The sequence below is a fragment of the Prionailurus viverrinus genome, chromosome B2, assembly GCF_022837055.1.
Source record: "Prionailurus viverrinus isolate Anna chromosome B2, UM_Priviv_1.0, whole genome shotgun sequence".
Taxonomy (NCBI): domain Eukaryota; kingdom Metazoa; phylum Chordata; class Mammalia; order Carnivora; family Felidae; genus Prionailurus; species Prionailurus viverrinus.
The window spans coordinates 45,551,954-45,579,389 of NC_062565.1; the positions used below are offsets into that span (position 1 = coordinate 45,551,954).

Genomic DNA, 27,436 nt, shown 5'->3' on the forward strand with positions numbered 1-27,436 from the left:
ATGGCGCTAAACCACACTGCCCCGCCCCAAGATGAGCGCCTGCCACACTACCTTCGAGAAGGGGACCCCTTTGCTTCCAAACTTTCTTGGGAAGCGGATCTAGTGGCTGGCTTTTACCTAACAATAATTGGTAAGCTTCCTTAATTTTTCTGCGCAAAGGCTGCGTGTAGGAAATTCATGGGCTAACATGTTGACTTTGCACAAGGATTCAGATATTTATGTAGATATTTTGAGTGGAACTGGAGAGTGGGAAGAAGGTAGAGGATGGGGTGGCATTGTGAAATTCAGTGAATGTTTCATAGAAATGACTCTATTATCTTTATTATTAGTGATGGATATTCCCTTGATCATCATAGAAGTTTTATAGCAAAATCACTTATCCTGAGACTATTTTGGTTGCTTTGGGAGTAGGTTTGTCTTCTGAATAATAAAATTAATTATAATGATATCTTATTTAAATACAGTGGTTCGTTTACTTTTTAAAAAATGCTTTTGATATAATCATAAGATGATAGGCTCAGAAAGGACCCTAGAAATCACCTCCTCTTCTCATAATTGAGGAACTGTCCCCGGACTGTGGTGACAACAGACACGCTAAGTTTATTTGCACCCAAAGTAGAGTGGCCCCATGATGGCATCACTAAGTGATTTGGGTGAGAAGTGGAAAAATGTATTGATAATAAAATGGGAGTAAGCCCAGGGTCAAAAAGTTTTATGCATAATCCAGAACATGGTGCACCTGCTTCCAGACTGTGCTTTCCAATGTGGTGGCCATGTGTGGCTGCTGGGTACTTGAATGGTGACTTTTCCAAAAGATGTGCTGTAGTGTAAATATACGCGAGATACTGAACACTTAGCACTAGAGAAAATAATGTAAAGACAGCTCATTAAGGATGTAAAGAAATTGACTACATGTCAAACTCATAACATTTCAGGTATACTAGGTTAAATATATTACTAAAATCAACTTAGTAATTGTTTTACTTTGTTTACCGCGGCTAACAGAAAAGTTTGAAATACATACGGCTCACATTTCTGGTTTACACTGTATTTCTATCGGACAGCAGTAGCCTAGCCGATTAGAATTCAACCACAAAACTTCTTAAATTTAAAACTGGTGTTCTACATTTGGGTAACCAGTGCACAGGTGGGTTATGTCTTTGGGGGTGTCTGCCTTTAATCTTTTCAGATTTGGGTCAAGCTTTGTTTCTCTCTCCTTCTCTCCCTCTCTCTTCGTCTCCTTCTCTCTCTCCCATCTATTTATTACGGGCTAAGAATTTCATTTAACCTCCCGAAATTAGAAAACTCATTAGAAAAGTCTGGAGACACCTCTATGGTCAGTGCTTGAGGCAAAAGGAATTGATGAGATTGAATCAGAAATTCCATGCAGAGGGATTCCCTGGGTCCTTGGCTTGATTGTTAGCTATTATCAGATGATTTAAATTCTGCTTCTTGTAAATGGACCCTCATGTCCTTTCAAACACAAGTATATATTGAGTGCTCATTCTTTGCCACTGTTTAAATTTCTGGGAATACAGCAGTGAACAAAATGGGCAAATTCTCTTTCTGGACAGGGACCATCTGATAGTAAAATCCACACTGCATTTTCATTAAACACAAGTACTTTCAATTATCAGAAAAGGCACAACAATTGACATCTTATAAATTGAATTTGTCTCAGTCAATTGCAAGAATTGGTTTAAAAAAAAAAAAAAGTAGCATCTCTAACCTGACAAATTTCTCCAGATAACACAAAAGAGGGAGGGATCACAGTCCATTCCCTGTGCTGGCAGGGAGGATCTCAGGAAGAGAGGTAACCAGGCTGGGTGGGTTGGGCAATCAGGAAAATTTCTCACTTGTTTTATTTGGGGATGGAAGGAAAATCCACAGTCAGTCTGAAATGGGCATGCTGGGGTGAAGCTAGAAAAATAGGTCCAAAAAGAGTCCCCAAACAAAGGGAATATCAGATGACTCAGGGAGCTGGGAGTGGAGCCGAAGATGTTCCAGAACAGCCATTCAGGGTGAGGCCAGGGTCATTTGGAGGGATTTAGACTCATCCTAGACCCAGTCTTGGATTTGGTGCTATGTCTGTTTTTCACCCCTCCTAAGATAGGTATGGGAATATGCCCAGATTCCTTTCAAGGAACCAGAGTTCAATGACATTCTTGGTGAGTTTGGTTAAATACTGGAAGTCTTAGGGAAAATTGGAAGATGAAAAGACAGATGTGACCTTGGATAGAGGAGAAATCAATTAGAGACCCATTTCCACCCTCAACCCTTTTACTATAGATACTTGGTTTATTATTAACAGTCTGTATATGAGATTTCATTGTTTTGTATTCATAGTGAGAGTCAGGATTTTGATCATCAAAAAACATCCCCCCCCCCCCCCCCCCCCCCCCCGCCTCTAGCTTCTTAATCTTGTTTTCCTTTATCATCAAAAATAAGTTTGCATTCTCTTGATAATCCCCTCCAGAGAAGATTGCCTATGGGAATACTCTACATGCAGCTGATAGTTGACTTTTCTTTTTGTGATAATGCTTTGGGCACTGGGTGAAGCCTTATGAAACATTCGTAAAGATAATTGAAGAAAGAAAAAGTAAGAAAATCCATATTCTCAAAAGAGAAGTAGAAAGACAAAGGGTGTTTAAAGGAGCTTTGTGTATCAAATACATATGTATACTTACTGTTTTTAATCTTCTTGGATACAAAGTAGAAGGCATTTGTTTGAACTTCTTCAAGCCATGTCTTCACGTTTTAATATCCCAGTGTGCCTTGCTAACTGGTTTCCTTTAATGAGATGTAGGCTTCATTTTAGGTGCTTTGCTCTAGAACTCCCTAATCTCTTCTATTTTTTTCCTCTTCTGTCTTAAGAAAGCTAAAGAGGTTTTAACAGACCATTAGGCAGCGCTGACTCCAGGAATTCATAATTTCCTAAGCGCACAATGCAGTTCGTTCCTGGTGGTTTCATACCATCAGCTGAAACACACATTTCTTTCCTTGCCCCTAAAATGAATTGTGGTGGAGAAGTAGAAATTAACATAGAAAAATCTGGGTTTCTCCTGTTAATACTCTCCTTATTCCTTACTACTAAAGGCAGCTGTACCAGATTCTCATTTATACACAGCTACACTATGAAGCAAGAATTCCTGAAGAAATCTACTCTACATGTTAAGCTATGGAAGTAGGTGTATTCTTTTCTTAAATAAAGTCAGTAGGGATTGGGTCTTTTTTGGATTTAAACTGGGTTTGTAAGAACTTTTGAACAGTATCATTGTAATGCCAAAGCCAATTAGTCATTAATAAAAGGATATAAAAAAGTGGGAACACATTTATACCATTATTGGTAGGTTGGAGGGTTGAGGGTCACTTTCCCTCCCTTTGGTGGGAGGGGGAGAGCCCATACTATCAACTGTCACCCACTTCCCCTTAAGACCTAGTCCAGTAGAAGCAGCAGACACCCAGCGTCCATGTGTCCTCAGGAGGCAAGAAGTCCCGGGATGTGTCTCCAGGAGATGACCCTTTCCTTGCAGGGGTTTACGCCAGCCCTATCTGGCCTCTGCCTCTCCTGACTGCTGGTGCTCCCTCAGGAGTCCACGGCGATAGTGAAAGCACCCTGTTTGGTTGGGGTCACTTCAGCGTCAGAATTTATCAAGAGCCAAGGGCTTAACCCTACTTCTTAGAGGGAGGGAGTTCTATAAAGCCAATACTTGGTAAAAGTGGCTGAGGAAGTACTCCATCTTGGGGGCCAGTACAAGAACTGACCATGGGGATTCCCACACCCTCCTGAGCTTCACTGGGAAATTAGCAGTTCCTTTTTCTGGGTAAGTGCAGTCTTATGATCCCTGACTCCTATCCCTTTGGAGGCAACCCATCCCTCGCCTGTCACTCGCAACTCATGCTTTTTACTTCATCTTCTTAATTGAGATTTTTATTTAGAGTCCTCTCACTACCCTCTAAACCTATGGTGTCCATTTTTGAAATTGAGAAGTGTTTCATAACCGAGGGAACCCCAAATCCTAGTGTTAACGGCGGGAATTTATATTTTTCCTTGTAGGGATTCTGTCCACATTTGGAAATGGGTATGTCCTTTATATGTCTTCTAGACGAAAGAAGAAGCTGAGACCTGCGGAAATAATGACTATCAATTTAGCAATCTGTGATCTGGGGATTTCAGGTAACACAACCGTTTCTTCTTTGGGGGTTTGAGCTGTGCCCCATTCTCAAGTCCTCACTGGCCCAGAGATCACCCCTCCCCCATCTCCTTTTGCTCCTCCCTTCACACATCATCTTTACAGAGCTTGTGGTAAGTCGACAGAGTGTGATCAGGCTAAACAGATCATCCATTTAACATTTATTGAGTCCTTTCTGTGTGCTGAGCACGTGAGGTACAAGGAGTAAATTTGGAATAATGCATGATACCTTCTAAGGCTACACCTCAGAGTGTACCAGCTAAATGATTTAGAAGACAGAAACTTACAGATCATGGTTTTGAGCTCTTTTATACCCCTGCTGCCCTTTTGGAAATCTGTTAAACACCAAGGGAGTAGGTCTTAAAGCTTCAGTATGAACGGGTGCCTGGGTGGCTCAGTCGATTGGGCGTCCGGCTTCAGCTCAGGTCATAATCTCGCAGTCCATGGGTTCGGGCCGCATGTTGGGCTCTGTGCTGACAGCTGAGAGCCTGAAGCCTGCTTCGGATTCTGTGTCTCCCTCTTTCTCTACCCCTCCCCCACTCGCACTCTCTCTCAAAAAATAAATAAACTTAAAAAAAAAAAAAGCTTCAGTGATGGGTGAAGAAGTCTGAGAAGCGTGCCCGGGTGGCTCAGTCGATTAAGCGGCCAACTCTTGATTTCGGCTCAGATCATGACCTCATGGTTCATGGGTTCAAGCCCCCATCAGGCTCTGTGCTCACTGCACGGAGCCTGCTTCAGACCCTCTGTCTCCTTCTTTCCAGCTGTCTTCCACTTGCCCTCACTCTTTCTCTCTCTTGCTCTGTCAAAAATAAATAAATGTTAAAAATTAAAAAAAAAAAACAGTCTTGAGATGGTCTGAGAGGTGAGTACAGGAAGAGGGGAGGGCTGTCTTGCTGATATATTGAAATGTGGCTTCAGGACTGATTGATAGTGTAGGAAGCTTCCAGTTCAGTTGTTCTGGAAACTGGAAATTGGCTGCACAAGAAAGTTACTTGGGGAACTTAAACAAACAAAAAACAAAAGCAAAACCCAAAAACAACAAGAAAAAAACAAACAGCAACAACAAAACACACACAAAAAAATCCCCCTTAAAACCTCACCACTGGGTTTCATACCCAGAATGTTTATTTACTTGATTGAGAATGTTACCTGGGTATCAGGATATTTAAAATTGGTATTACCAGGTAAGTTAATGTGTGGCCCAAATTGGAAACCACTGGTTTATTTGTTGCTTCTTTGGATCCTCTGATAACCGAGCCAAGGAGGAATTGGAATCAAATTTCTCTTTAACTGTAATTCACTTTTAAAATATAAATGATTTTGGATAAGTAGCCTCCCTTTGCTTTCATCTATAAAGTTCCAGGGTTGCCTAGATACACTCAAATGTGCCTTTGGATCCCAAATTCTGCTGATTGGAGTATGGTCTTAAGTTACTAGAATTGGGGAAACTGAGTTCAAACAACACACATCAATTCCTCTTTCCACTGGAAACTTTTCAGCAATTTCCCACCTCAAACGTCCCTATTAAAATGTTTTCTGATACTTGGTTCTTCCTTCATCAGTGGATTTTTCTGCGGCTGCCAATCTCCAAAAACAAGGCTCAGTAATAAGCCTCTACTGTTGAGTCACTGTTTATCACCAGATGTGCTACCCCTGAGAATTTGCATGGCCTTCCTTACTTGGGAAGACTTTACTCAGTATGGACAGGCTTAAATATCAGGAGCTCTTATTGGAAATGCACGTGCACATTAAGAGAAGCATATTACGTCATACCCCATGGGTGAAAATCGCCAAGACGAACCCTGGCAATTTGCAAAGCTGAAAAATGGCTGCCATTTTAGCAATGGCCACACGATGGCGGTGTCACAACATAAATGATAGCTTTCCCGGTCAACTCCTCCCTGCTCACCCCCAATCGGTTTCTCCCTGGTGTTGAACATAAAATGTTCAAATGAAACCCGCCATTTCATCCACATCCCTCACCAGAGAATACTACCAGGTTCATGTTTAAGGCCGAATTAGACTAAACTTGAATAAAAAGGTCCTTAATTGCTCTGATACATTGAAAATGCTTCCCACCAAGCAAACCTGCTCTACAATTGCACAAACCACCTCATTATTCTGCATATGTCTTCAGAGTAATTCACCAAGAAAACATTTTCTTCCATGTGTTTTTGCTGACGAACCCAGATCATTTTTCAACTTCTGAGTATCTCTAACACATTTCCCATTCCAGTAAACCTTAACAATATTTGCCTGTTTTATTTATTTTTTCCTGGCCCACTGTATTCCCTTATACGCACCTTGAAGTGCATACTAGAGACCAGGTGTATTTCATCTATGTAACTAATATGGCTCACAATTGTGCATATGAAGTAGAATCACCTGGGAAGCTAAAAGAACAAAAACTATATTGAAGTATATTGATGCCTGAGCTTGTTCCACATAAATTAAATCAGACTTTCTGGGGGTTGGAATCTTGGACATTGATTATTTAAAGTAAAACAGGGGCACCTGGGTGGCTCAGTTGTTTAAGCGTTGGACCCGGGCTCATGACCTTGCTGTTCGTGAGTTCCAGCCCAGCATCGGGCTCTGTGCTGACAGCTCAGAGCCTGGAGCCTGTTTCAGATTCTGTGTCTCCTTCTCTCTCTTCCCTTCCCCTGCTCATTCTTTGTCTGTCTCTCTGTCTCTCTCTGTCAAAACGAAACATTAAAAAAAATAAAAAATAAGTAAAGTAAAACAAAAGGAAGCAAAGCAAGGCAAAACAACTCCCCCAGTGATTTTAGTGTGCAGCCAGAATGCAACCATTTTATTAAGCGGAGAAGGGAGAGGCATTCTAGATGACATTCCGAAGGTTTACCAAAGGCTCTACTCCAGACGGAAGCTTAAAATAGTCCCAGGCACAACAGATACTAATTTCACTCCATCCGAGTCACCTTCACTTGTCTCTTGCAGCCTTTAGCACCCACCCAGCTGACACTTAACCTTAAGCGTTGAGTTCGTGTCTCCTCTGCCTGGAACATTTCCCCTCTAGATACTTGCTTGAGTTCTCTAGCAGTGATTTAGACATCTTCCTAAATGTCATGTTCTCAGAGAGGTCTTCCCTAATCCCCTTATGTAAAACAATTTCTATCTATCTCCTCCTGTTTCATTTTTCCTCACAGCACTAATGACTAACGATCATTCCATCGTGTCGTATCTTACATTACAAATTACGTATTTCTCTTCTCTGCCCTATTATAAAATGCATTTGTCTGTCTTGACCTCCACTTTGTCCTCTAGCACCTTGCTCTGAGATTGTTACATAAGAGACACTGAATCATTATTTGCTGAATAAGAACCAGTTCTTTTACACTCAGTATCCTCACTGACAAGAGGGCAAGACCACTGGGATTGAAAGCTCTGAAATGGGGGTGTAAGTCTAGCACAATGGAGCTGTCATGACCACTAGAGGAGATGTGTGTCTCACTCACAGAGGCACTCAAGAAACACGTGTCAACTGGCTCCACTCTCAAGAACTCGGTGTACCTCTGTCTACTGAAGAAGGGCCACACCTGGGAGGGGGTAGGACGGGGCTGGCACCCGTGACTAGGGGTTCCTCGGTTTTCCTGGTGCAGAAAGGTTAGAGAACCTCATGATAGAATAGATCAGATGGAGGTTTTAGAGAGCTTCCTCAGCACTATTCCCTCTGGGAGCGTGAAGATTGAATGTGATAGCTGAATACGAAGGGTGCAAAAAATAGACGAATGTTTTCTAGAATGTAAAAAACACAAAAACACTAATGGAGGCTGAAGGAATAAATAGTTTAAATCCCGGAAGTCTGGGTCTGGTTGTAGACCAAGGGAACCTACCATCGACTCAAATAGCTGTATCTCTTGTCTGAATAGACTAACTCAACAGGGAGTTGAGGCAGGTGGGTAATTTTAACTGGAGGGAACATCCCTTGACAAATTGCTTGGCCCTCTAGTTGTAGGCAAACCGTTCACCATCATCTCTTGCTTCTGTCACCGCTGGGTGTTTGGCTGGATTGGCTGCCGCTGGTATGGATGGGCTGGATTTTTCTTTGGCTGTGGAAGCCTTATCACCATGACTGCTGTCAGCCTGGATCGATACCTGAAAATCTGCTATTTATCTTATGGTAAGTACGAAGGTTTCTTGTTCCCTGATAGAAAAAACTAGTGGACTGTCAGACTGTACCTATTGTACCGATAGGTCATGAACAGAGATTGCTAATAACCTAAGAGACCAAGGGTATTTCTATTTATAGCTCATTTTGTTCTAACATATGTTTAAAGACTTGAACCTGTGTCCATGTAGGTTTCTCTTAATTCTACTTTTATAGGAAATTCTGGTGTGTGGCTACAATGCTTTCGGAAAGTATCATTTCCTTGTATAAAGTGTCTAAGCTTTGCTGTGCAAACAAAGAAATAAAATGCATTGAAAGGATGTTAGTTCCGAGATGGTTTAGTTGGTTCCCCACATGGTAAGTGTAATTATTAGAAAGATGTTTCTGATCCTCATTGAGGACTCAGGCTCCCCATGATTTCAGAGATAAGGAATTCCAAAGAGTCCGGGTCCAAGTTAGAGAGCTGTGCTGCCGTGGGGGCAAGAAAGGGCATGTGCAGAAATAACACTCAACGTTCTTTTTGTAGTCTTGTAGGTAGAAAGATGAGGGAAGAGCCATAAAAAATTTTTCAGGGACTAAAGTTTTCTTTTGTTCTGTTTTTGTTTTTAATAATTAGAGCATTCAGCATGCTAAAAATACATTTTTATTGCTTTTGCTTCCTGGGTTTCTGCGAACTTATTGAACCCAAAAGAGAAGCATTTGGGCCCTCAGGTTTAATATTGAGAACGAGGCACAACCAGGGAATAATACTGGCCCCCTCTGGATAAAACTGCTCTGTGTGTTAATCTGTCAACTGTCTCATTGACGTTGCGACCATGGAGTCGGAGGATGGCCTGGAGCCTGAGGGGGGAAAGATCAAGTCAACTTGATGCTTTCAGTGTGGTAGAATTTTCCTTTATATTTTAAGAGTTTATAGTCCCAAACTCCAAGGAAACTGTTCAGAGGGAGGGTAAGGTCATGGACCATCATCTTCACGACCTAGCACTTTTTTGTTGTTGTTTTTAAATTTGCATCTCTTTTTCTAAACAGATTAAAACTTCCACTAGAAACAACTTAAATCAGAATTTCCAATGATATAAAAAAATATTCGATTGTATATATACTGGATGACTTCAGAGTCAAATTCTTTCTATAAACTTATTTTTGGTTATTTCCAATAAATTTTAAATATACTTATAGATTTTATAGATGAGAAGGCAGAATTTCCACTTCTTGGGGATATTTAAGAAATTCTACACCTTGATGTCTCTGCTTTTTAAATATTTTCTTGAATGTAGGCGTGGTGTCAATGAAAGAGATGATCCTGCCCACCCCCAGAATAATTGCAGGGCATCTCTCCATATAGGAACTGTATATATTTTTCCAGCTTCTTTTAAGATTGAACCTCAATAGAATGGTTTCACCATTTGCTTTGACTCATGCTTAAGCCCTCTACACGGTGTCTTAAAATGTTGGAATTAGAAGACCGCTTGAGAACATGTAGACCTTTCTCCCATTAATGTGATAAACTGTTTTAAGGCATCCCTGACAGACAGCCACTTGGCCTCTTCTTGAATAATTCCAGTGACCAGTGACGGGGAGCTTACTACTGCACAAGGCAGCCCATTCTCTGATTGGTCTGCTCTCATTGTTACAATGTTATTCCTTATATTGAGACAAAACTGCCTCCCAGTAACCTCCACCCATTGGTCCTAGTTCTGACTTCTGGAGCAACACAGAACCAATCTACTAATCTACTCCCTCCTGTACTTGACAGCCTTTCACCATACTCGAATGTAAGTATCCAACACCTCGCCAAGTAACCCTAACCATAAATGCTTATACGTATGCCTATGCACATCCCCCTAAATATATGTGGTTATCCGTGCCAGTGTTTTACCCATTATAATGGACAAGCAAGAGCTGACATAAATGTGGCTACCTGATCCTTACCTCTATCTGGTTGGGCTTGAGAAATTTGCATTTTGTGATAAAAAAAATGCCATGTGTTTGAGAAAAATAGAGACAATAGAATGCAGATACAATCTGTTATATTTCTTGCAAGAGCTGAGGCAAACACAAGACTGAAAAATCATGCTACTGTAGTCCTTCGTAGTTTGCAAATCAGGCCTGGCATTGTTTCATCGAACTCTTATCAAAACCTGTCAGCAATGTACGTCTTATTTACTCTGTTTTACTGCTAAGAACATGGGTGTCTAGAAAGGTTGCATGAAAAGGGTCAAGTCCTAGAAACGAGAATTAGGCCGTACTGACTTCCCAAACCACGTGGCACTGAGCAGAGGCAGGCTGGAGTCTGTGATGAAGAGATCATTTGGCTTTTGTTGAATGTGTTCCAATATTTCTTCTTTGCTACTCCAAACCAAGGCAGTGAGGATTCCCTTCTCCAGCCCTTTCTCTTTGAGGTGATAAATGGGGTGTGAAGGTAATTTTCCCAGTAGGCTGCAGCACTTAGATCAGGCTACCCTGTCTTTGGTGGGTGTGTTGAACTTTGGAAAATGATCACTAGTGTTCTACAGCGTTTTTTTTTTTTTAGATGACTACATTGTTTCTTCTTCTTGGAATTCTCTTTTGGTTGATGGAAACTATTCCTGAAAACCTAGAGGTTAATTTTTGTTTTCCTGAAAATATTTCCACAGAACTACTCTTTCTTTTTAAAAATTTTTTAATGTTTATTTATTTTGAGTGCACGCACGTGCGAGAGAGAGAGAGAGAGAGAGAGAGAGAGAGACAAAGAGACAGAGCACAAGTGGAAGAGGGGCAGACAGAGAGGGAGACACAGAATCTGAAGCAGGCTCCAGGCTCTGAGCTTGTCAGCACCGAGCCCTACGTGAGGCTCAAACCCATGAACCACGAGATCATGACCTGAGCTGAAGTCAGAGGCTTAACCAACTGAGTCACCTTTAATGTTTATTTGTTTGAGAGAGAGAGAGAGAGAGAGAGACAGAGAGAGAGAGAGAGAGAGAGAGAGAGAGAGAGAGAAAGTGCCAGTTGGGGAAGGGCAGAGAGAAAAGGAGAGAGAGAATCCCAAGGAGGCCCTGTGCTGCCAGCACAGAGCCTGATGCAGGGCTCAATCTCATCACCGTGAGATCACAATCTGAGCCGAATGCTTAACTGACTGAGCCACCCAGGCACCACTCCACCCCAATTACTTTTGCAGAGCATGATACAATCTAACTAAATCCTCTACCTCTCTTGCCATGGCTGTGTGAGCATGACTGCTGTGTTAGTAATGTTTGAAGGTTCAAAATCTGCTCCTGTGAAGCAGGGACAGTCACTTTAAGGTCACAGGCAGTAATGGTGGTGGCCCACCGACCCCCACCAACAAGTGCTTATGAGGACAAATGAGATGAGAGACATGGAAGATTTTAGGCAGAAGGGTATTTAAAGGCACAAACAATGTGTTGCCATTTCCACCTTTCCCAAAGGACTCTATCTTGGATGAACCATTGATACATGGTTTTTGGCGCTTGGTCCTTCTGGTCTACCAATGGGCCTTATATTGGATAGGATCTCAAAGGTCATTCTAGATGCTTTCTTAAGATCCTTCCTTCATTGTCTTCGGCACCCTCTCATCTTTCTACTGCCCCTCCTTCCTCAGCTTTTGTCCCTTCCCCTCCCAAGGCTCCCGTGTGCCTATGGAAACCTTCCCTGTGAAAGCACTTCTAGTTTTATTTGCGTGGAAAAAGGCCCATGCTCTGGAACTTTTCTCCCTTCACTCCACTCTCCCTCAGAACTCAGTTATCTGACCACTTTTCCCAGAATCCAATGGAATAACTCTTTGGATGTGGAATTTGACATATCGAGGGGAGGTATTTGGGTACAGGGCAGATTACATCCCGGTAACGCTTTTCTTCTACCTCCAGGGGTTTGGCTGAAAAGAAAGCACGCCTACATCTGCCTGGCAGTCATCTGGGCCTATGCTTCCTTCTGGACCACCATGCCCTTGGTAGGTCTAGGGGACTACGCGCCTGAGCCCTTCGGAACCTCATGCACCCTGGACTGGTGGCTGGCCCAGGCCTCCGTGGGCGGCCAGATTTTCATCCTGAACATCCTCTTCTTCTGCCTGTTGCTCCCAACGGCTGTGATTGTGTTCTCCTATGTGAAGATCATTGCCAAGGTTAAGTCCTCCTCCAAAGAAGTAGCTCATTTCGACAGTCGGATACATAGCAGCCATGTGCTGGAAATGAAACTGACCAAGGTAACTACAGTAACAGTTTACAGAGGTGTTTTGTAATCACTTAAAACATCGTGGGGCAAAGAGGATAGGGGATGCTAGGGACTGGGAGAACTTAGAGTCCCTATTCTTTACATACTGCTCAACTTTGCTATTATTTATCTAAACCTTTGTAGTGTTTCTTTTTCTTGTGTCTGTCTCTCATTTACACACACATACTTCTAATATTTACTTAATTTGTATGGTGGATCTACTGGTCTCTATTGAATAAGATACTCTTGGTTCTCAAAAATTATTTAAGTTGTAATAAGAATAAGTTCTAAGCATCATGAGATGCCTCAGAGTATTTATAGTTTTGTACGGACGTTGGTGGGTGTGAAGGACATTCTGTCACCTCGTATTATTTACCATGTCTGCTGTCCTATGGGAAGCTTATCTTAATGCAACATAATTCCTGCAGGGTGGAGTTTCTTGGTAAATGCTAACGTCAAGAGTTGACAGCTGTTTAGGCATTGTAGTGTAAGGAAAGGAACACACAGTTTGAAAACAGACTGGGGTTTTCATTCCATGACCAACACCTGTGAAGTTTGTGACCCAGAGCTAGACACTGAAATTCTTTGAATCTCTGTTTCCTCACTTGGGAAACAAGAATAGTACCAATGATCTCATTGGATTGTGGTGGAGATTCAACGAGATAAAGCATGTTATTCTGTCATTTGGTGCATAGAAGGTGTTGAAGAAGCCGCAGTTCCTTTATTCTCTTGTAATTTTAAGGAATTCTGGGAAAGTATGAGGCAGTGGTCTTTCCACTTTCATCCTGTCTTACCCTTACATTGAAAAATATTTTTTCTGCACACATGTCAATATAAATGACATGCAGCTAACACCGTCAAACTGTATATTTGACACTAGCACATGCTAATTTCCATTTTACTTTTAAAGATGAAGAAATAAATGCAGATTAAGGTTCTAACCCTTCCTTTTGGTCCCAACCAATCCTATTACTGATATCCCACTTTCACGTGTCCTCACAACCTACTTGGGGACCACTTGTCTCGGGACCTATAGTAACAGTTCCCTCTGAACCCGGGGTCGCTTCTAAGAAGTCAGGGCCTTGGTTCTAGTAATATTCCTCTCTTCACACTGCAGATGTTTCGAGATAGTGCAAGGGTGTCTTGGTTGCAAAGTGTGAGCTAGAGATTCTTCATGGTTCTGGTTGACTTTTCCTTCCTGAGCTCCACCTGCTGAATAAAAACAAGCTCTGAGGGAAGTTTTCATCACTGCAAATCTATGCTCATAATCTAATCATAGAGTAATTCTATTGGGATGAAAATGCAGAATCAGGAATCATAATCTACTTCTCTCTTATAATTGGTTGTAAATGGAAAGAAATGTTTCCATAAAATCCAGGATCAGGAATTCAGTTCTTCATTTCTAGCTCTCCTTTGTGCTCTTATCTGTGATTAAAAAAAACACACACACACACACATAAAAATTAATCCAAATAAATTAATCCAAGTTAATTTCGGATTACATTTAATCCAAACCCTACTCAGGACCAAGTACTGTTTTCGGGACACAGTAAATACAACAATAATAAAAATTTCTCTTCTCAGTACTTTATGAAAATACCCCCAGAGAAACATCGTAACATCCGTCACACTCGTAGGTGGATTTGAGTTCACCTTGCAGCCCCGTTATTTGGCATAGCGGAAAGCTGCTCAAATGTCATCTGACTTCCTCTCACTTCTTGCCACCCTCCAATGGTATTGGCTTCAAGGCATTTTGATGGTCTTGGTCACTGAGTCCAGATCCTGATTCCCATGGGGTTCTTCTCCAGTTTCTCTGAGTCTGTTGTTATTCATCATCTGGTCTCTGGTTAATGGAATTGCCTAACTCCGCCCACAGCCAACTTTTATAAATACCCTGGCATCTTGTTTTTTGTGTATTCTGGCGGGTGGGCAATTTGGTGAATGATTCTGAAAATCATTTTGCATAGGAGGTGAAACTCGGCACACACCATTTAATTCGGGTTGTGGTCATCATTCTCCTTGACCTGGACTGGACTGTATAGATCAAGTATGCAGGCTTACTCAGCCCAGATCAACCAGAGAGATATTAAATGAAAAATGTAGGCATATATATGTATGATTTTATTTTATACGCATCTTCTTCTAACATACACTAAGTGCCATTATATTACATATAATGTCTATATTGTATATGTTATATATTATCCAATATGTCTGCATCTCATTTGTATATATAAAACTTATATTAAAATAGCCTGAATATAACATGCTTCTAATTACTTACACTTAAACACAAAATAATGTAAATCAAAATTCAACCCACATTGATAAACATAGCTTTCTATTTTGGCATCTTCTGTGCTAAATTTGAAATGTTTTCCATTACTAGTTAATTTTGATCTTGATTTTTTTTTCTACTGAGTAAAAATAAGTAAAAACAACCTCATACTGGGCCTTTTCATTGTCTGAGAAAGCTTTTCCTCCATTCAACTACCTCTTAGGGCTGAGCGGTTTGCTCATTCAGTTGGTGCTTCTGATCTTTTAGAACAGCCTGGTCTGAAAGCTTACTACTTAAAGCCCACTTCCTTGGATTCTGGGGTCAAAATCATTTACTTTTCTGGGGGCTCTAATTATTTCCAGCTGGGTTATTATCTGGGCCTGCATTTTGCCAGGCTGGTCTTATCAACCTAGAAATTGACATTCCATTTACAAATATCTCTGTAGTTTGTAGTTTTCCTCTAATTAATTTTTTAAAAATGATGCTTCTGCCAGCCCTTTCTGGTAGGCTGAGATTTCACAAGAGTGCAAACAGAGGTGTGCAAAAAAAGCCCAAGAAATAAAACAAACAAACAAACAAAAGCTCTTTATATTTCTATGACTCAGTATAATCTCATTTTCGTGCCTACATTTGACTTTGTAACACAAACTTAATATTAGACAATCAGCATAAGTTCAGTTGCTTTGGGGTTTTCCTCCTTCTCCCAGGGCTGTGTATAAATTCCAGGGAGATTTTCAGAATTCCGTAGTGTCAATGGGTGGGGGCTCTTGGTCTGGTTGTTCATTTATTGACCCTGGTATTGCTGAGATATTTAGGTTTCTTTCTGGTCTCAGTCATCAGCCGTCATGGGTCACTTTGCATCCTGCTTGTTCCAGTTAGAAGGTCTCTTTAGGCTCGTCAGCAATTCTAGTTACTTCCCTGTCCTTTGACTGCAACTCATCATGTGTATTTTGGGAGCTTGGCTGGGACCCTGGGAAGTTTCCTGCCCTGGGACCCTGGGACCCTGGGAAGGACCCTGGGAAGATATCCCTAAATGCATTAAGGGTCTTTTGCTCCCCCAACACCAGCCCTGGCCCCTTGTGTGTAGTTCAGTGGAGTCCCTCAGGACAATTTCTAAAGGTCAGTTACCAGCTCCTCGGCGGTCCCTTCACCTTCGAGCTGTAGGCCTTTTACCCACTCTTGGGTGGGAAACCTGTAACCACGTGCATGCCTCTAAAATTGTTCCCATTCAGTAAGATTGATGCTTCCAGGCCTGCAAGTTTCTGGCTGTGGATGCTTGATGTCATTTTTCGCACATCCGAACCCCCTTTCTCTCAAGTATTTTCTCTCCTGTAAGTTTCAAATTTCTATTTTAAAACTCACAAGCTGAGAAATGAATGTTTTACTTCTTTGGATATTTCTGCTTGAAAAAATCTTCACACAATGCACTGAACACTCTTGCTTCTGCTTTAATGAGGGGGGTGGTGGAGTAACAGGAAGAAAATACCAGAAGCACAGACTAATTTTTCCAAATATTATTATGTGGTATGGATTAGTACTTCATATTTATTCATTTAACACATGTAGATCATCTATAAGTTTCAGGTCTGTAATTAGTATCTAGATCCTTTGGGATCTGGATTTCTGCTCATTTCCCTTATTTCCACCAAAACGCCTTCCTGATTGCCCCTGGCTAGTTGAAGTCCCTCTGTAATGAGCCATAGGAGCACTTGGAACACTTGCTTTATTGAATCACACACTGGTCCCTCTTCTTTGCTAGTAGGTAGGTGATCGCAAGTGCTATGCGTCCTGTGTGCTTCTGAGCCTCACTGCCTAGGGCCTCCTAGATGCTTAATCATGATCACGATAATGAATACATAATTGAATAAACTAAGTTCATCTAATTACCTTGATGAGCGGTAAGTGGTCCCTTGACCCCTGGCTGGAGATCCTCCGTCCCTTTCATAACTGAGAGGCATTTTGTTTTGCTTTGTTCTTTCACCCTGAAGTCTTTTTAAAAATCACAAATGTAAATCTCTGCTTTCCTCAAATGATTATCTCTTATTGCGCATCGAGTGTTATTTATCATGGAGGGGTCATATTCAGAGACCCCCCCCCCCCCCAGGAGGCTTCTAGGGTCAGTTTGTGGGAAAGTTGAACGGCATTGCTTTTTATTTTTTAAACCGATTAATTCATTTCCTCTGGTTCTTCATAAGTGCTCTTAGTTTAAATGTCACTTCTCAGAAGAGCATTTCCCGAATTGAATTCAAATCTTCCTATTACAACGTGTCACTGCTGTCTTTACATTTTCTTCTTAGAGCTGGTTCTGACTTATAATTAATTTATGATTGCATATTTATTTTTGTGATTATTTGCTCAATGTCTGGTTTTAACATTAGTCATTAGTTGTTACTGTGGAGTAACAACTATATCATTTTGTTCGCTTTGTGTCCCCAGGACATAGCACAATGCCTCAAATATATATATATATATATATATATATATACACACACACACACACACACAAACAATTATATATATATTATATAATAATGTCATATGGTATAACATATAATTGATTGTAGTATATTAGTGTAAGTTAAATATAAATAAATATGAATAAAGATGTATACATAAATATATGTTAAAAATATATATTTGTTGAAGGAAAGAATTTCAATTAGGAATCAATCCCAGTTTTGCCTGTGGCCCACTTTAGGGTCTCAGTGAGCTGATATTTGTTATTTATTTTGGCTGCCAGTGGCTGAACCCCTTTCCATGTTTGGAATTTCTGTGTTAAGGAACCTCCAACATTTTGAGTCTTGCTGGGGGGTGGAGGGGAGGAACAATATGTCTGAGCAAAGGATGACTCCTAATTTAAAAGATACAGAAGGACCAGTCATGAATTTTCCCAGATTCCCTTGCAGCTGGAGTATAGCCACAACCCTAGGCTCCAGCCAGTCTGTCTCAGGAGCCAGTGACACCAGCGAAGGGGCAGGGAGATGTCCCCTGGGGGCATGGCTGCAGCAGCAGTGGTTTCTGCATCAGGGCCAGCTCAGGCCATCCGTTTTGGGCGTCATTTCTGTGTGGTTGGCCTCAGTCCTATGTCCAGCATTCCCAGTGACACTCTGTCCTAATCAGCCCATTCCTTTTCTGTCTCCCTTGGCCAAAGTCAAGTTCTGTTACTTGCAACTCAGAATCTTAACTGATTCACCTCGGAAAAACCACTTCACCTGGCTGGGCTTCGGTTTTCTCATCTGCGAGAGAAGGTGGGAGAGGGGAGTTAAATGCTGTCTAAGTTACCTTCTAAAACTCTCAGGTTGTATCAAAATGGCTAGATTGGTGGATTAAGCACCCATGGCGATCACTCTTATTGCTAAAACCACTTTACCTCTCCACCTCAGTACGTTTTCCCTCTGAGTAGCAGTTTCCTCACCTTAAGGGCTTGGTTTATCTGTAATGACCAGTGAAGTCTCCCTTGTTTTGCAGAACCAGATAGTGAGAGTTCTTCAAGCCAGCCGCTGCCTCATTGAGGAATGTTGTGTTCAGTTTTAGACCAAAACCCCAAAACACAGATGTACAGAGCGATATGACCTAATTTACATCCTCTCCTTTCAATCTCAGCTTTTGCTTGTTTATAGAATAGTGGTATTTTAAGATTTGAGAAAGTTGCAGCTGGGAAGTGCAGAACACTCCTCCTTCTTGTATGTCTTTTTTTTTTTTTTTTTAAGTACAAATCAATATTTTCTACTTGGATCACAACCAGGGCTCACATGATGGTGGACACATCAAAGCTGTCAGAATTCTTTTCTTTCTAAGTGCATGAAGAAGGGCCTTGGATGGTTGGCCTTAGTGGTCATTCTATCGATTAAAGAGAAGGGAGGAAGAAACTCAAATGAGACATGCTTAGGGTTGTTGAATTCCTCTATTTCTTCAAAGGTGGCGTGCAAGCTATCACCACCCTTATTTTTGTACCTGTCAGGAGCTGAGGTTCCAGTGAAGGTAGGTCATGGTTAAGTTTATCACCTTCCTTCCTCCTTGCCATCAGTGGTGTCACTCAATGGCAGGCTGCTTGCGTGTGGGGGGTGGTAGTCGCGTACCTGGCATTGACTCTTGCATTAGCACATCTTTTATTTATTTTTTTTAAACTTTATTTATTTTGAGAAAGGCAGAGAGTGAGCAGGGGAGGGGCAGAGAGAGAGATAGGGAGAGAGAGAATCCTAAGCAGGCTCCACGCTAGGCATGGAGCCCGACATGGGGCTTGAACTCACCAACGGTGAGATCAGGACCTGAGCCAAAACCAAGAGTCAGACGCTTAACCAATTGGGCCACCCGGGTGCCCCAACCATCCATTTCATTGTTCAAGGTAGTACACAGATTCAAAATGAGAAGGCTTACTCATATCTGGGCAAAGGAGCCTGGTGGAAGGAACTGAAAGGACATTCTCAGAGAACCCGGGATTCTGTCTCACTCACACTATGGAGCCGAACACAGTTGGAATCCAAACCTGAGTACCTCTCCATCTGTGATATTTGCACTTTTGCACACTGCCTCAGCAGAGAGAAGGCAGGACATCCCTTTTTGGAAACCATATCTGCTGGACTGGTGAAGATGAATTGGACCCACAGATAGAGCCTTACGTAACTTGGAGAATTTACTTTCAATTCCACCGTTCTATTATTGCTTTAATTGATCGATTCACTAGAATCAATCAATTATGGACAGTCCTGCTTCTGGGACACTTCAATTAATGCCCTTGAATTTAGCTGGAACATACAGATATCCCTTTGTCTTCTGCAGCAAGGTATGTTTAAAGTGAACTGGGTTGCAGATGTGTGATTTTTTTTTTTTTTGTAGAAGCAGAACACATATTCTGTGAATTTCCTCCCACAAAAATTGCCTAATTTAAGAACTGAAGTTTTACTGTTTTCCAGTAAACCACAAGGCAGTAATAAAAGTGAAGCGATTAAAAAATAAACAACTTAGAAAAAGCTGACAGGTACAGGTGTCTGTGTTAGATCTGGTTTAAGGACACCTGGAAAAGAAAATTTGGAAAATGGAAATGAAGATATACTCAGAAATGAGGAAAGCAAGGAACAGGCTGATGAAAAATTAAACACGTTCCATGTTGAGTAGAAAGCACTGGGAAAATGAGTGTAACATGCGAGAATTCTGTAGGGTGTATCTTAAAATGCCTTTAATATTTAATGTTTTAATGTTTAATATTTTGTGGAGTAGATTTTAACATGAGAAGATGGTAAAAAATGAATGTGGCTTCTGTTAACTTTGTATTCACTTCAAACATATAAGTAACATTCTGCAGCGCTTTTCGGTCTAGGCTTTTATCCCTCCTTCTGCTTTAAACCTGATTTCTAGTCATTTAATTTAAAGCACTTAGCTTAATTCTAATCAGAAAAGCCACGATGATGCATTTGCTCTGTGTTTAAAAACCACAGTACAGTTAATTCGCCTATGTTCTTTTAAAAAGGATAACGTAATGCTAATGTTTGAAGTCCTTCGTCTTTCCATTGCACACTCTCATAAAAGTAGAAGATACATAAAATGCAGAAAACATTATGGACTGAGTGCCAATCTATTTTTTGTCAATGACTTTGACGGCAACCCAGAATGCAGCCTTTGCAATACTGTGAAATCATCATGTGAGTCACCAAAGGATAAAGGCAAGAGCTATGTTAAGTTCCCAGACATCTGCTAAAGCAAGTGTTGTTTATACAGTTATTGTTTATTTGGGGATTTAGAAAAAGGCCCTTACTTTGAGCCCTGTGGCATCCTTTCTATTTACAAATGAAGTCACACAGGCCAGACCAAACCAAATACGGTTTCTCCCGGGGAACCCTCTGCAGAGAGGTGGGAAAACAAGCAGCGGGATTGCATGTGCGGTCTGGGGCTGGTGGATAATTGTTAAGCACGGGCAAGTATTTTGAATCAGGACCCTAAAGGAAGGCTGCGGGACCCCAACACAGGGCTCAGGGCTTGAAGGAGGTCCGCGCTCACTTCATTCATCGCTCTGAGATTTAGACTCCATTTGTAAAATGGAACGAAATGAATGTAACTGATGCGTGTCTCAGTGGCAGTTCATTTTTAGAGATGAGCCTTGAACTTCTTGGGTGGAATTTTATAACGTGAGACTTCCAGTAGGTGTTTCAGACTTCTTTCTTGACACGGCCCACGAATATGGGGGTCTCAGGGCAAACAGCCTGCTGCTGGCTGTTCGGAGGTCAAGTAGGGGTAGGACCATTCCCTGCATATAATAGCTCTGCTCTCATGCGTATTGAAATGCACATGTGCTCAAATGACTTTGTTATAAAACAAAACAAAACTTATCCAGTTGAATTTCTAAAACAAAAAAGCATGCATGAATGTTATTGCTTTAACTATTACTAATAAAGTATTTTGTGTCCCATTCTTCATCCTTGATCCACTACGCTAGCTTGTCATGACCTTTATAGCGGAAGCTGTTATTTTCCTTCTTGAATAAGAGGATGGGGGTGAGGGGCGCCTGGGTGGCTCAGTCCGTTAAGCGTCCGACTTGTCTCAGGTCATGATCTCACCGTTGGTGAGTTTGAGCCCCGTGATGGGCTCTGTGCTGACAGCTCCGAGCCTGGAGCCTGCTTGGGATTCTGTGTTTCCCTCTCTCTGTTCCTCCCCAGCTCACACTCCCTCTCTCTCAAAAATGGATAAACATTAAAAAAAAAAAAATTAAAAAAAAAAAAAAAGAGGGTGGGGAAAGAGGTGGTGATGCCTGCCTTGGATAGTTCCATCTTTTCATCTTCTCTGGGTTTTGGGGAACTCAAGGATAAAGGAAGCTCCACTTTTCCTACAAATCCCTTATAAAATCACAAAGATGGGTCTGATCATGCTCTTTCTGGCCATGGACTCATCCCTGTTCTTGCTATGGTGGCCAGGGGCCTGCAGGCCTCTGCTCAAGCTTGGGTCACGCGAAGCCAGCTCCATGCAACAGGGGTAGAAAGGATCCAGACGATGCTGAAGTAGAAGGTATACGAGGCAGAGGAAAATAAACAAAAGCAGATGTCCACTGCACAGCCCTAACGTGAATATTGTTTCATGATTTCTCCTACAGAAAAAAATACTCTGGTAGATAATAGTGTAAAGAGACTTCGAAGTTCGTGCACTCTGTCTCAATTAGGACGTGAAATGGCTCGTGTTTAAAATGGACACCAAAGCTCGGACCTCATTTGCCAATGTTAGTACTCGAAGCGAGAGCCCTTCTATTTCTTATTTACGCTGCAGCCTAAACAAACTGTTACAAGTGGACATTCTGTGTGGCCGGGGATGGTGTCTGCTTTGCTCATTGCTTTATCCCCAGCACAGAACATGCGGGAATACTCACCCTTGTTGATTCAACGAATGAGCAATGATTTTTCTACCTCCTATTTCTTCCTGCCCCAGTTCATTTAGCAGAGGTTAATCTTCCATTCGTTAAGTCTCCCGCTCAAAAACCTACTAGTGCCTCAAAGCACATGGAATGAAGTGCACGCTTGGTAATATGCTCCACACACCCCTGAATATACGCATGTTGTCTCTCTCTCCAGGCTCATCTCATGTGCCAAAGTGAATTGCTTGCTAGTTTCTGTACAAAACTCACACATACCTGTGCCTTTGCTCACACTGATCGTACTGCTATTCCTTTATTTTAACTTACCAACATGCAGGTTATATGCCACGTCTCCCGTGAAACTGTTCTGAACTTGCCCCGTGCCGTGCAGTTTGGTCCTCCTCCGGGCTGGCACTTAAATCCTACTCTGCCGTGTACTGCAGTGGTTTGTATTCCAGAGGGATACAGCCAGGCACTAAGGTGTACTAGTGTCCCCGTTAGCGCTTGGCATTGTGTCTGACACAAGGCACTTGCTAAAAAGGGGTTGTTGAATTCAAGTGAGATAATCCATAGGGTCAGGCAGATAGTTACAGGGCACTAATTAGGGCTACGTCAGTAGGGGGGCTGGGTTGCAGATGGTGAGAAACTAGTGAGAGCATTTTAAAACCCTGTCTCTAATTATTCTTTGATCTGAAACTTTAGAGGCTCCCCAGGTAATTATAATTTTGTGAGAGAGAAAAGTCCTTTCTGGAAAAGTCTTGCTTAATGCAACTCTGTCACTTTGGTTAAAGCTTGGTGATTCTGTTTACTTTATATCTAGTGAATTTCCACTCTCTGAGCCTCACACTTGAGAAAATGAGCCAAAAGAAGGAACACTTGATAGAAATCTCTGAAGAAGATTCATATTGAAATTTCCAACAAGAGCAGAGTTTCTGTTTCCTGAGGCAAATGAGTGATTTCAAATTTCTTCAAGGTGAACATATTTATTGCCCGTGTACCTCTGTGAAAATACGATGGAACATATTTTCCATCAACGTGGGTTGAGAAGTCTTGGAAATTTCAGGAGCACTGATGTCTTCTTAGCATGAGTTCATGCCCAATGTAAAATCGGACAGCGTTTATAGGGTTAAACTTTGGGTCTCTTGGTACATTCCAATTCTGGAGTAGAGATTGGATAGGATGTGGTAAATGGGACAAGGCATTGTAATAACTTCTTCTGGCTGAACATCTCTGAAGTCCATCTGAAATGTCTCTCCTATGGGTGAGATAAGTGAAAAAGGTAATAGACTTTCTTGGGTGTAATTGGGCTGCCGCTCCTCCTCCCACCCTTCATTTCCACCCAGTATTTTGACTCTGTTCTGTTACTTGCCCTCACCAGGTGGCGATGCTGATTTGCGCTGGCTTCCTGATCGCCTGGATTCCTTACGCGGTGGTCTCTGTGTGGTCAGCTTTCGGAAGGCCAGACTCCATCCCCATCCAACTGTCTGTGGTGCCAACCCTACTGGCAAAATCAGCAGCAATGTACAACCCCATCATTTACCAGGTCATCGATTACAAATTTGCCTGTTGCCAAACTGGTGGTTTGAAAGCAACCAAGAAGAAATCCTTGGAAGACTTCAGGTAAAATTTCGGAAGCTGGGAATGAATGATACTGTTTCACAATCCAATGGGATTCAAGCCACTCCGATATGCTATCTTCTTAGGCTTAGAGCTCATCACTTAGGAGTAGTGTAATGAGGACTGTATTTTCTCTTCATCAAAATTCCTGAAATCAAGCCATCAGATATGTAGGGTTGAATGTCATGGGTAGATGATACCAAACGGATGCTCTATTTGAGCAACCACCATTCATCCCTCTTCCTTACCTAGGACCAAATCCATTTTACCCTAAGAGTACAGTTCCACATGGCAATGATCCAAAATTAAGTTCTCACAACAGAACAGATTCTCCTGTTTGAGATGTTTCTGCCATTAGCTAAGAGTTCTAGGATTTGGGCGGGCAAAGGAAGGAGAGAAGGGAGGTGACATATTCTGCTCTCTGTTCAGGTTCTTTGTGTTATTCCCACAAGAGCCCCATGTTGTCCCTTCTCTTTGTCAGACAAGGAGATGGAGGTAAGGTAAAACAAGTAAGGTTAAGGTTAAGCGAGCTGCCTGTATTTACGCAGCCAGCAAGTAGCAGAACGGAGGTTTCAATTCGGGTCCCCTGGGTTTCAAAACAGTCTACACTGTTTCCGCTACGAAATGAACAGATGAGTTTGGGGATCCTGCACCATAGTTCCCAAAGGCTCCGTGTGAGTAAAGAGTTGAGAGTGATGTGTGGACTTTGCGTCCAGTTAGGGCCAGTCTTAGTAGAGTGTAGATCAGGCACCTGAACGCATGGTCGGAGGTGAGGGGTGTTGAGAAGGAATGGGTTCTCTGATTTCCATTAATTCTTACTCACTGGATGTCTGGTTGTTTCCCAATACTATTTTCCTGTATCAAATAGGAAACAAAAGGGGGAAGAAATGTAGAACTAGCTTTGAGAAGATACGGGTCATTATCTTGTTCTCTCAGTGTGCTGGAGCAAAGTGGTTACGTTTTTGACCTTTAACGTCCTCACCATGCAGGGTACAGATCAAATGAAAAAAAAAAAGGCACAAAGAAACAGTATTGTCATTGTTGCTGGTACAGGAGAAGAAATACACAATTTGGAAGTAGAAGATCAGTGTTTGGTTCATTTTTCTGTATCTGGGCAAATGAACTACTTATAACTTAAAATTGGGACGAGCTGCTTGTAACAGCCATCATTTGAAACTGTAGGAATTACACCAAATGCATGTTTGGAAAGGGCTAGGTGACAACTGTTCATGGTTTTTGTTTTGTTTTGTTTTTCTTTCACGTTGTTGGTGGTTCATGCCTTTTCTGTGGAATTGGATAAACTCAAATGCTAAAATGCATCTATTTTGGCAGTAACAGCACTTTTCCCTTATCAACTATTAATACTTTATTATGAATGCAGGTTAGAGAGAGTGTTCTTCATAGAGCAGTTGCGGGAGAAAATAATGGGCATTTCTTCCTCTGAAAGAGATGGGACTTTGACAGGAATGGCTGAAGGCAGATTGCACCTACCTCATAATCTTGCCTCGGACTGAGTCTGTGTTCTGTGCCTTAGCTCTTCAGGGTAGGCAGCACATAAATACTCAATTGCACAATAATGGAAAGAGAGAAATTTATGAGGAAGGCAGTGACTCGGGGCCTCAGACCTTCAGAAAAGCCAGCCAGCCAAGAGTCAGTTCAGTTCACCTGCTCCTGTTAGCCGTTGCTATGAAATGCAACAGTTGGTTGGCTGAAGGGCAAGTGCTGTTTTCTTACTCCGGGGTCTCAGCTTTCAGTGGAAAAAGCAGGCGGTAGCGCTAAAAAACCCTTGGGTTTTAAAGTTTGGAACATCTTTAGAAAAGGAACGCAGAAGCGGTGTGAGGAGTCGCCGATTTTTAGAAGGCTCTCTTCAGAGAAGAACCTTCCAAAGAAGCGAAAAAGCAAACATTTTGTCGTCGTTGCTCTTGTTATTAAAAAACTAAGAAAGTGGGTAACGTAGATGCTTATAGAATGAGACGAAGTGGTAAGAAGCCAGTCCAGAGTGGTTAATGCTCTGCCAGAACAGTTCAAATTGAATTTAAACTAGATTAATTGATATCCCTGTTTTTTTTTTCCTTTTCTGAGCTCTGGAATGAATTTGCTTATAATGGGACACCCTCTTGGGAAATATTTTGCATTCAAATAAGAAAGCTAATGTGTTGAATATGAGCTTGTGGAAATAAATTTTGAGTGGTTTTTACAGTTCATTTAAAGTTAACTAATTCCCCCCGCTGAATTGAGTCCTCTTGAGATTTTGGTAGAAGCTGATGAACTAAAGCATGGCCAAGAGCCCTTTTTTAAATTTTTTTTTTTTTAACGTTTATTTATTTTTGAGACAGAGAGAAACACAGCATGAATGGGGGAGGGGCAGAGAGAGAGGGAGACACAGAATCAGAAACAGACTCCAGGCTCTGAGCCATCAGCCCAGAGCCTGACGCGGGGCTCGAACTCCTGGACCGTGAGATCGTGACCTGGCTGAAGTCGGACGCTTAACCGACTGCGCCACCCAGGCGCCCCCAAGAGCCCTTTTTGACAGGCTGTCTGTTATTCATCTCATCTGGGTATCAAGATGAGATCTCCTGTATTTCGCAAACAGTGCTTTTCTGCCCTGTTTGTGTATTGGAGACACCTGGGGAACGTGGAAAAAAACTAATGCTCCCTGGAAAGAGATTTGGCTTCCACTGGTCTGGATTGGACCTTCATTAGTTTGATTAGTTAGCTCTCCCAGATGGTTCTCGTACCCAGCCATTGTTGAAAGCCGGTGACCCAGAGCCTGGAAAAGGAAAACATTAATAGTTCAGAAGCCTCTCACCCCACTTACACAGAGACCAATGAGGTCATCTACATCAGTGACAGGGAAACCAGACTTCAGGAGCTAGGCCAATCTTAGATGCAATAAAAACGTTCAAATGACACGGGGAATACATAGCGAAGGATGGAGGCATTTTATATTCCTAATAGTTTAGTGAAGATAAAGTATAAAAAAAGTACTAAATTCTGGCATTGCCGTTGTAATAAGCCTTCCCTCACCACCTTAATTTGAATGCTGTCCTTCACTCTTTGTAGGTAAGATACAGGGCCCAACTGACTGGTTGGTAGATAGGTAGGCAATGTAGTTTGTTCTAGGGACAGAAAACTCACTAGGCCACGCGGAATGTGCCATGAATAAGTGGTCTGGTTTTGGAAAGCTCCACTCAAGGGATTTCTTGACTTTGACTATTTAAAACAATTTTCTAATGTTTATTTATTTTTGAGAGAGAGTGAGAGAGAGAGAGAGAGAATGATAGAGTGTAAGCAGGGGAGGGGCAGAGAGAGAGAGGGAGACACAGAAACAGAAGCAGGCTCCAGGCTCTGAGCTGCCAGCACAGAGCCAGACGTGGGGCTCAAACCCACAAACAGTGAGACCATGACCTGAGCCGAAGTCGGACGCTCACCCGACTGAGCCACCCAGGTGCCCTTTGGTTTTGAATATTTTAAAGTGATTTATTATTTGCCTTCTCTTTCTGGTTCAAGTCTTGTGTGTATAATCTTCATGATAGACAAGACCGATGTGTATACATAGTATGTGTATGTGTGTGCGTATATATATTAAGTTGTGTTTTTCTTCTCCTGTATCTAGGCTGCACACTGTAACCACAGTCAGGAAGTCTTCTGCTGTGCTGGAAGTCCATCAAGAGGTATGA

The 27,436-nt window shown here is 41.9% G+C and overlaps 1 protein-coding gene across 1 annotated transcript; it reads left to right on the forward strand.

Annotated features, from left to right (window-relative positions):
* OPN5 (opsin 5) lies at nucleotides 1–27,436 on the forward strand. The gene is made up of 6 exons (XM_047860911.1): nucleotides 1–130; nucleotides 4,058–4,177; nucleotides 8,161–8,331; nucleotides 12,183–12,517; nucleotides 23,518–23,759; nucleotides 27,373–27,436. Exons 1-6 carry the CDS (start codon nucleotides 1–3, stop codon nucleotides 27,434–27,436), a joined length of 1,062 nt encoding a protein of 353 aa, XP_047716867.1.

What these genes read in the sequence shown, in the direction of transcription:
- OPN5 (XM_047860911.1), top strand. Translation starts at nt 1, where the DNA reads ATGGCGCTAAACCACACTGCCCCGCCCCAAGATGAGCGCCTGCCACAC. An exon ending in AATCTGCTATTTATCTTATG is followed by an intron (nt 8,332 to 12,182) that starts GTAAGTACGAAG and finishes TTCTACCTCCAG; the next exon opens with GGGTTTGGCTGAAAAGAAAG. An exon ending in AAATCCTTGGAAGACTTCAG is followed by an intron (nt 23,760 to 27,372) that starts GTAAAATTTCGG and finishes TCCTGTATCTAG; the next exon opens with GCTGCACACTGTAACCACAG.